We start from the raw sequence: 9,824 nt of genomic DNA, 5'->3' as shown, positions 1-9,824 counted from the left end.
TTTAAATTATTTATCGTTGTTTAAAGAATAAATTTATCATAATTTTAAAATAATTTATAAAATGCTTACAAAATGCAAGGCAAAGTTGCACTTTCAAGAGTTAAGTCGAGATCTGGATTAAAAATCCAAATAACTGGTAAAGAATGGAAGCCGGAGACAAAAATATTGAATGTTGTCTACAAACAAGTTTTACAGAATATATATTTTGTAATCATGGCACGTAATTTTAATCTACTTTTTTTTTCAAATACAAATTTTAAAATAAATAAACTGTTGTAATTATTTATTTTTTGTATTTGCTAGATGGGTTGTGATGAGTTAGGAGACCGATGACGGTATGTCAATTTAATATTATTTCATGTTCAATAAAATTTAGAAATTTATAAATCTATCAAATAATGTTAACCCGTCAAATTGCTTACAAAATTTATTTAATTTTTTGCAAGTTTCTAATTGAATTTACTTTCTTTATCGAAAAATGTACTTCATAATTTATATTATTTATGGATAATATTTTGATTTTTATTATATTTTCTTTTAATATGTCTACATAAATGTTTGTTTATTATTTATGAAAAAATAATATTATTCACCTAAAATAAAGAATTACAAAACATATACAATACAATTCTAATTAATGATAATATAAAATCTGTTACTTCTAAAACTATACACTATTTATTTCATTTTTTGAATGAAATTATCTTCGTAAACACACAAAATATTTTGTGATGTTGCAATTATACATACACACAATATATGCCTCTTTATACTGACGTTACTGTGTTCCCTCTCGTAAAGTACGAATCGAGAGAGAATAAGAATGCGGGCCGGTCATGTTCTTATGTCCGCACAGGGTGCAGAGCGGTTACCTTAAATACATGCTCAAATTTCTTTTAATTATTCATTCCGAAATTCACAAACCAAGTTATACAATACAATCACTTACTCCATAAACGGGCCTTGTAAATAAGAAATATGGGTTAGTAAACTGGGCCGTAGGATCGATAAAATAAAAGATGAAACTAAAAAAGAAAACATCACATCTTCAAATCTATCTTCGTCCCGTCCCCTTCCCGTCGCTCCTTCGTCCTCCAAATTAGGGTTTAAGATCGAAACAAGCTTACAGAAGAGTCGATTCGCTTTGCTACTTACTTCTTCCTTCTTCTTCTACTGTAATTCGTAACTCCGAAGATCCAAGATGGCTCGTAACGAGGAGAAAGCGCAGTCGATGCTCAACAGGTTCGTCACCATGAAAGAGTCCGAGAACAAGAAACCAAAGGAGCGCCGACCTTACCTCGCCTCCGAGTGCCGAGATCTCGCGGACGCTGACAAATGGAGGCACCAGATCATGCGTGAGATCAGCCGCAAAGTCGCCGAGATCCAGAACGAAGGACTGGGCGAGCACCGCCTCCGCGACCTCAACGACGAGATCAACAAGCTCTTGAGAGAGAGATGGCACTGGGAGCGCCGCATCGTCGAGCTCGGAGGTCCTAATTACAATCGGCACGGCGCGAAGATGACGGATCTCGAAGGAAACATCATCGACGTGCCGAACACGAGCGGACGCGGTCCTGGCTACCGTTACTTCGGCGCGGCGAAGAAGCTTCCTGGTGTGAGAGAGCTTTTCGAGAAGCCTCCTGAGCTGAGGAAGAGGAGGACGAGGTATGATATTTATAAGAGGATAGACGCGAGTTACTATGGTTATAGGGATGAGGAGGATGGGGTGTTGGAGGGGCTGGAGAGGAGTGCGGAGGGGGAGATGAGGAGGAGGGAGGTGGAGGAGTGGCGGAGGCTGGATGAGGTGAGGAGGGAGGCGAGGAAGGGGGCGGCGGAGGTTGTGAGCGTTGGAGCTGCGAAGGAGGTGTTGTTTGAGGAGGAGGAGGATGTGGTGGAGGAGGAGAGGAGGGAGAGGGAGAAAGAGGAGGAGGAGAAGGAGAGGGAGTTTGTGGTGCATGTTCCTTTGCCTGATGAGAAGGAGATTGAGAAGATGGTGTTGCAGAAGAAGAAGTTGGAGTTGCTTAGAGAGTATGCTAGTGATGATTTGGTTGAGCAGGAGAAGGAGGCTAAAGCCATGCTCAACATCCACAGATAGATAGAGAAACAAGGTGATTATATCTATCTTTAAAGCTTTTAGCTTCTTTTGAAGTTCCTGAGTCTCTATCAAGTACATTAGCTTAGATCTTGAAAGATCCTTCATGAGTAATTGGTTTGGTTTTGGGCATAGTATTAGTAGTACTCTTATGGAATGGAGCTTAGACTTGCGTTTAACTGTTATTTCAATGGCCAAGTACAACACTTTGACTAGTTTGTAGATGCAGATTATCTTCTTCTCTACTGTATTGACTTTGATGAATCTGTGAGACTGATAAACCTTTATACACCTTTCAGGCTGAATCCACTCAGCTGCGCTCTTCTGATGACAGACCCTGTGCCCAACATGAAGAAGCAATGGAACAAAGTGAGGTGACATAATGTTGGAACAATGAGACATGGAAACAAACTCGTATTCTCTTATGCTACCTCTACTTTATAGTCTGTCTGTATTTTAATTTCTTTGCGCTCACAGAATTACTTCTTACTCTTAGATCTCAATCACTTTATGAATGGGCTTTCTTTTCACAATGGCAATCAAAATCCAGTCTTTGGTTTAAGACAAATGCAGAAACATGTTGAAACTACCCACTAGCATTTGTCCATGTGTTAGCAGGCAGAGAACAAGTCAAAGTCATTCTAAAAAGACTTGTTGTGTACCTGTGACAAAAACCAAACTCCCATTTATTAATAACACCGTTGAGATGAGATGTATGTTGGATATGGTAATAATACAAATGTGTCTAGAGATACGAACCACACCCACATGTTCACACACTCAATCCCAAACTCTCTCTCTCCACAACACAAACGCACTCTTGTCTCTCTTCTCAAGTTCTCAGTCCTCCAATGGCGGACTACGAGGACGAGATTGACCAGCAGAACCAACCATTCATCCCCAAAGAGACAGCTCTCCAAGCCTTAAACACAATAATCCAGCTCCACTTCGAGAAAACTCTAGAGAAAAAACGAGCCATCGACCACCAGAAGAAGAAGCTCCACAAGCTATTCCAGCTCTTCTTCATCTTCCTCGCCCTCATCTTCTTCTCCCTCTCACAGCCCTCAGGCCGTCTCCACTGCCGCCACTGCTGGGCGCCAATCGTCCTCCTCTCCTTCTCCCATCTCTTCTTCTACGTCTCCGTAGCTCAAACCCTCCGCTGCATCAACGGCTTCAAGTACCAGCGCCGCTGCCACAAGCTCACTCTCGGCCTCGCTACGCACAAGCTCCGTTTCATCAAGTCGCGCATAGCCGCGGGAGATTTCTGCCTCGGTGGTGGTGGTGGCGGCGGAGAAGACGAGGTCTCAGCCTCCGCTGCTGCTTGGGATCTGGAAGTTCCGTATCAGGAGCCACCGGATAGCTACTTTGGCAAGTTTAAGAGAAACTGGGCTCTCTACTTTGGGTTCTTGATCCTTCTTTACACTTTCATGATCTCCTTCTCTGTAGTCATCCTCTGTTTCTAGTGGCTATTTCGTTATTTTTTTTACATTACCCTTTCTGCTTCTTTATCTTTCATTAGTCTTCGGCTTAGAAGGGATCACAAAAAATTCGAATCTTTTCACGAACCCAAGTCTTCAGCTTGATGTAGAGATAAAAGGGATCACGAAAAGTTCGAAACTTTGAATCTGAATTCAAGTCTTGAGCTACATTGCTCTCTTGTTTCATCTCATGTTTCAAACACTAGCAGAGAGACATTTAGCATTAAATAATCAGTTAATCACAATCAAAAGATTGTATCTTTCTTCATACAGACACAAACGTAAATGCACAACGGTCAGAATCTGACAAAAAAAAAGAAAATAAAAGAGTTTCATAAGGAAACAAAACATAAACAGAGAAAGGTTGGTTGGCTGTTTGAATCTAAAAAGCTAAGTCAAAGCTCTTGTCTAGTAGTTGTTATGTTATGCTACTCCTCCTCTACTAATTACGTCGCTGCTCGTACTCGTTCGTGTTTCCATACTCACTACTCGCACCGTACTCTTGGCTGTCCAACGCTGTTTTCCTGAACTTCTTCATGTCCGCACTGTAAGTGCTCGAGTCATAGTCCGAGCTTGATCCCCTCGCGAGATTTTGTCCAGGTTTCCCTCCTTCGTTTAGATCGTCTAGTGATGCATCTCCCTCTAGAGCCCGAACAATCTGTTAGAATCATAGAGCCACTCAGAACGTTAACCCATTTGTGATATGTTGTTAAGACTTATTACCTGGCTCATCTTAGGCCTGCGTCTAGCTGAGTGTCTGACGGCTGCAGCAGCACAAGCCACCATTCGTGCCATCTCATTAGGCTCGTATTGGTTCTCGAGCCGTGGATCAGCTAGCTCACTGTAGTCTCCGTCTTGAGCTGCGTTTATGCATAAGGGTCTTGCCTGTTTAAGAAAGTAAACATAGTTTGTGTAGGATGATTAGGTTACAAAGACTAACTTTGTGATGATTGTAGTATATATATGGTACTCACCCAATCGACCAAGCTGTCTTCCATTTCACCAGTGAGATCAACAGGTCGGCGTCCGGTAATGAGCTCTAGAAGCATCACTCCAAAGGAGAAAACATCTGATCTATCTGTTAGTTTCCCGCTTGACGCATACTCTGGAGCCAAGTACCTGTCATTTGATTCAGCATAAAAGATTCTTGATTAGAGAAACATATTCTTTAGTGAGATCTTTCATCAGTTGGTTTAGCGTTTCATTATTACCCGAAAGTTCCCATGATACGAGTGGACACATGTGTAACGTTGTCCTGAGATAGCTTCGCTAATCCGAAGTCAGCAACCTGAAGATTTAAGCCAGTCCAGTTATAAAGAAACACAGAGTCTGAAAGCATTATGATTCAAGATCATAATTAGGCGTGCGAGTTCGGGTAGTTCGGAATTAGAGTAGTTTGGTTCGACCAAAATCTCGCTGAATTGAACCGAAAAAGTTTGGTTCGGTGTATTCACGTAGTTCAGCTTTTATTTTTTTTTTTACTGAAACTAACCGAAGTTTTTGATTTCGATCAAATTTCGGTTAAATTGGGTAATTTTGGTTATTTTGGTTTGAAATTTCAGGTAATTTTGGTTGGTTCGATCGGTTATAAACCGCATGCCTAATCATAAGCATACCTTGGCTTCAAAGGATTCATCAAGAAGAATATTTGAAGCTTTAATGTCTCGATGAATGATCTTCGGATGACCTGATTAAACAAAATTTGATTATATCTATAGTTAAACCTAGAAAAGATCAAATATATAAGACTTTTTGTTTTTGACTCACAATCTTCATGTAAGTAAGAAAGCCCTTTAGCTGATCCCAAAGCAATCCTGAGCCTTGTAGTCCAATCAAGGATAACACCACTTTTACCATGGAGATGAAACTCAAGTGTATCATTAGGCAAAAACTCATAAACCAACATCCTCTGCCCTCCTGCAATACAATAACCAACAAGAGACACAAGAAACCGGTGGTGAACTCGGCTAATGATATCCACCTCAGCCTGAAACTCTCGCTCTCCTTGTCCGCTTCCTGCTTTAAGACTCTTCACAGCGATCTCTTTACCATTGGGAAGTATCCCCTTGTGAACGTACCCGAACCCGCCTTGCCCTAACAGTCTCGCTTGAGAGAAGCCTTGCGTTGCTGCGGCTAGCTCGTCGTAGGTGAATGTGCTCTGGTTGAAACCTAGAGCCACTGAAGGGTGTGGTGGTGGTAGAGCTGGACCGTGTGGGCCTGAGTAGTTTGAGCTCATGTCGCTGCTGTTAAGACCGCCTGAGACGGGCATTGGTTGCGTCGGTTGCCAGGTTCCAGGAGGTGGTGGAGGAGGTGAATTCATCCAGTTGTTGTTCCCTACGTTCATTACATGATCGCTTTGGTTATTGTATTGTTGTTGCTGATGTTGGTATTGACCACTCGCACCTAAGGTCAAAACAAAAAGACTTAGTTTTCCCCTTGTTTCTTGGGTGACAAGAAACAAATTTTAATAGTTTTCCACAATAGATCAGAATATTCAAATATGTAAAACTCTGCCTGAGAATCAAGTTCTCGTGAGATGTGAAACTCACAAACTTGCAACTGTGGTTTGAAGGTAAGAAGATTTTAATGTGTTAGGTTATTAATTCAAGTAGCTTGGTGCACAAGAAATAGTTCTAAACAAGGACGGACAAACTAGGGTTGAGGTTAGTGACTTGGTGTTGACCAATATAGTCTTACCGTTGAAACCGTTGCTTGCATAGTAAGGCATTTGATTCTTCTTTTTCTTCTTCTTACGACAACAACAGACGCAGAACAAGATCATGACAAGAAGCAACAATCCAGCAGAAGCTGCAATTCCTATAATAGCACCCATGTTGGGTGTGTCGCTACGTGAGGATTTAGAGCCACCACGGCTTGATTTAGGAGGAGACAGAGATTTCGGAGGAGAGTTACGGCCGGAATTTTTAGAAGGAGGCGGAGGCGAACGGTTTTTGCTTCCTCCGTTATTGTTTTTGTTGTTATTATTATTCCCATTGTTGTTGTTGTTGTCATTGTTATTCCCCTTGTTGTTATTACCATTGTTGTTGTTATTGCCATTGTTTTTGTTACCATTATTGCCATCATTGTTGTTATTACCATTGCTGTTGTTGTTGTCATTGTTTCCACCATTGTTGTTGTTGTTGTTGTTGTCATTGTTGTTATTACCATTGTTGTTGTTGTTATCATTGTTTCCACCATTGTTATTGTTGTTGTTGTTGTTGTTATTGTTTCCTTGTTGTTGTGATGGTGGAGATTGTGAGTCTGAAGAAGGTGGTGAAGGAGGGGAGGAGGAGTCAGGAGAAGGAGGAGATTGCTGTTGATTGTTGTTGTTGTCGGAGGAGGGAGGTGACGGCGGTGAATTCTGCGAGGATTGCCCCTCATCCGCCATAATCTCTTTGGATGTTCCTTTTTAAATATTTCTTTTAGTTATCTGGAAGTTCTTTCCTTAAGATTTTCGTAAGAGAGAGATGAAAACTGAACAAAGAGAAACACAAAAAGCTCATTGTGTGTGTTCCAAATTCTAATTTTAAGAGATTTTTTCGTTTTCGTTTTTATTTTTTATTTTCTGAATTGCTAATTCCCAATAATTTCTTCTTTTTGTAAGGTCTATATTTGGGGTTTAATACAGCCATGCAGATTATGCACCTTCAACTATATTTGCAAAAGAAAAAAAAATAATTACAGTAAAAAAAACTCGATGTGTTTATTAGAAAATAAAATGATTGGTTTACCTATATCATAGATAAGGTTAAGGCTACACAAGGATGAAATCAGATATTTTTTTGGCAAGGTAGTAAGGAAGTGTTGTTAAAAGCAGTGGCATTGACAATATCAATGTACTCTATGAACATTTTCAGATTAAGTGTGTGAAGAGATTAATGGAACACTACCAAAATTGGCCTAGAATTTAGGGATTTATAACGATTTAATCAAGCGTTACTTGGAAGACAAGTATGAAAAACCTTACAACATCCTAATTGTTTAATGGCCAGATTAATTAAAGAGAAGCATTCCTTGATGAGAATATCTTCAGTGCAAAAAAAAAAATCTTCATATGCTTGGAAATCAATTCTATATAGGAGAGATTTAGTATGTAAGGGAATGCGTTTTTATAGTAGACGATGGAAACCTAATTATATTTGGACGGATCCGTGGATCTCATATCATCCACCACGTCCACCAAGACCAATATTACAAGGAGATAAGTTGGGCAAAGTGAATTAGTTGTTCTCTTTGGATGGAAATCATGGGATGAACAGAAAATTATAGAAATGGTCGTAGAGGAAGATGTCAATTTTAAACATCAAATTATGCTCATTTTCCAACCTGGACCTCTTAGGATTACACTATAATTAAGATGGTTTGTTAAATCTTGTTACTGGTCAAAGTAATCATCTCAGTACAAATGAAGAAATCACGCCTATTTATGGAAATATTATGTTGAAACAGAGGATTTGGAAGACAAATATATATTTCCCCAAAAATAAAACATTTCATGTGGCGTATGTTATCTAAGAGTTTGGCTACGAAGAATAATCTTCACAGACGACATATTACACATGCTACCCAATGTCGAAGATATTGTCAAGCTGAAGAAACAAAACTACATGTTTTCTTTGAATGTACACATGCCCGACGTATATGGCGAGCTTCAGGTATATCGAACCACATAATTAATAGCTTCACTACTACTTTGGAAAAGAAGATCGAGGCATGCCTTCTTTGTAGTTATTCAAGTAATTTATGTCATTTACTAGACTTGTCTCTTTGGATATCATGGAGAATTTAGAAAAGTAGGAATATACTCATTTTCCAATAACAAAAATACATTGGAGGAAATTACATCAGGCCCTTGATGATGCAATTTGAAGATCATGCGTCATTGAGGATCCGATTAACCGACTTAACTATAGTTATCATATGAAATGGAGAAAGCCAAATTAAGAAGGGATGGATCAAATGTAACGTCGATGGCTCCTTCATTGATCCTAACACATATGTCCACAAGCGGGTTGGGTTTTCCGAGACTTTAACGACTACTATAGAAGAAGGATCAAGGTACCTGAAAGAATGTTAAAAAAGTCTTTGATGCAAAATAGTTGTGCTAGAGGTTACAAAATTATTGAATTTAAATGTAACTGTAAGAAGGTAATAAACATTATGAATAGTCGTATTCATCTTTTTTTTATGGATACAATTGGGTTCAAGAAGCAATGTGGTGGAGTAAGAAGTTTGCTGATGTTCGGTTCCTATGGACAAGAAGAAATGGAAACAAAGTGGCTGATAAACTAGCAAAGCAACCAATTACTCAAAATGAACTTTCTGTTATCACTTTTTATGTACCACCTTTTGTAACCATGGATCTTCATCATGACTTTGTTGTTAGTCAGCAAAATTAGTAAAGAGGGCCTGACTGGTTTAACCGCAGCGGTTGCGGTTGCGGTTGCGGGAGTTTGCGGATGCGGATGGTTGCGGTTTCTAGCGGTTTTAAGAGATTCGTACGACTGGTTCTGCGGTTAGAAATTTGTGCGTTTGCGGGATACTTATGACTGGTTAACTACCAAATGCAGCAGCTGTTAAATAATAAATTAATAATATTTACATTTTATACAATTATAAAAATATCAAAAATAATAATATTATAATAAATATAAAATTTATATTTAGAAAGATATAGTTTAATTTTTTAAAAAATATAGAAAATATTTTTATTTTAAAGTTTTATAATATTAATTAAAATTTAATTGATATATTTTAGCATTTTTATAATTTCACTTTAATTTTTTTATTGAATTTTTTTACTTTTGTATTTATATTGTTTTGGAAAAAAAATAATTTTTTTTTATCCTCCCGCAAACGCCCGCAACCGCAAACGCTAGCTGGAACCAGCTTTTGAATTTATGAGGTTCAGAGCGATTTGGAGCGGTTTAGAGCGGTTTGAGCGATTGTTGCAAAACGCCAGCAACCGCTACTAACCGCAAAAGCTGCGTTTGCGGGTGGTAGCGGGAAAACCAGTCATACCCTTAGTGTTAAAAAAATGATTGGTTTTCCAAAGACGGCGGGACACGGATAAATGAACAATACGTGAAAAAAAAATCAATAACAACTGATGGGAGGAAGGACAAAAAGAAAATTAAGTTAACGGAATGCTCTCGTTGAGAGTCGAACTCAAGACCTCCCGCTTACTAAACGGGTGCTCTAACCAACTGAGCTACGAGAGCTGTTTAGCAGCTTTTTCAATATGTAAAATATAA

At 39.0% G+C, this 9,824-nt stretch overlaps 3 protein-coding genes and 1 non-coding gene across 4 annotated transcripts; 2 read left to right on the top strand and 2 right to left on the bottom strand.

The window, feature by feature from the left end:
• Positions 1-1,034: 1,034 nt before the first annotated feature.
• On the top strand, positions 1,035-2,625 carry LOC125608968 (pre-mRNA-splicing factor ISY1 homolog). Its single transcript, XM_048779634.1, has 2 exons — positions 1,035-2,108; positions 2,392-2,625. The coding sequence occupies exon 1, from the start codon at positions 1,202-1,204 to the stop codon at positions 2,093-2,095; it is 894 nt and encodes a 297-aa protein (XP_048635591.1). The 5' UTR covers positions 1,035-1,201; the 3' UTR covers positions 2,096-2,108; positions 2,392-2,625.
• Positions 2,626-2,714: 89 nt separating this feature from the next.
• LOC125608969 lies at positions 2,715-3,756 on the top strand. The gene has a single exon (XM_048779635.1). It carries the CDS (start codon positions 2,944-2,946, stop codon positions 3,553-3,555), a length of 612 nt encoding a protein of 203 aa, XP_048635592.1. The 5' UTR covers positions 2,715-2,943; the 3' UTR covers positions 3,556-3,756.
• Positions 3,757-3,887: 131 nt separating this feature from the next.
• LOC125608967 (putative proline-rich receptor-like protein kinase PERK6) lies at positions 3,888-8,272 on the bottom strand. The gene is made up of 7 exons (XM_048779633.1): positions 6,268-8,272; positions 5,338-5,973; positions 5,187-5,257; positions 4,782-4,858; positions 4,545-4,689; positions 4,294-4,455; positions 3,888-4,228 (listed from the first exon to the last, which is right to left on the bottom strand). Exons 1-7 carry the CDS (start codon positions 6,956-6,958, stop codon positions 4,013-4,015), a joined length of 1,998 nt encoding a protein of 665 aa, XP_048635590.1. The 5' UTR covers positions 6,959-8,272; the 3' UTR covers positions 3,888-4,012.
• A 1,445-nt stretch (positions 8,273-9,717) lies between these two features.
• TRNAT-AGU lies at positions 9,718-9,791 on the bottom strand. The gene has a single exon. It is a non-coding gene; the product is annotated as a tRNA-Thr (tRNA).
• Positions 9,792-9,824: the final 33 nt, after the last annotated feature.

Source organism: Brassica napus, chromosome A5, assembly GCF_020379485.1.
Source record: "Brassica napus cultivar Da-Ae chromosome A5, Da-Ae, whole genome shotgun sequence".
Classification (NCBI taxonomy): domain Eukaryota; kingdom Viridiplantae; phylum Streptophyta; class Magnoliopsida; order Brassicales; family Brassicaceae; genus Brassica; species Brassica napus.
Note: the sequence above shows the minus strand (reverse complement) of the source record. Positions and strands in the feature narration are given on the sequence as shown.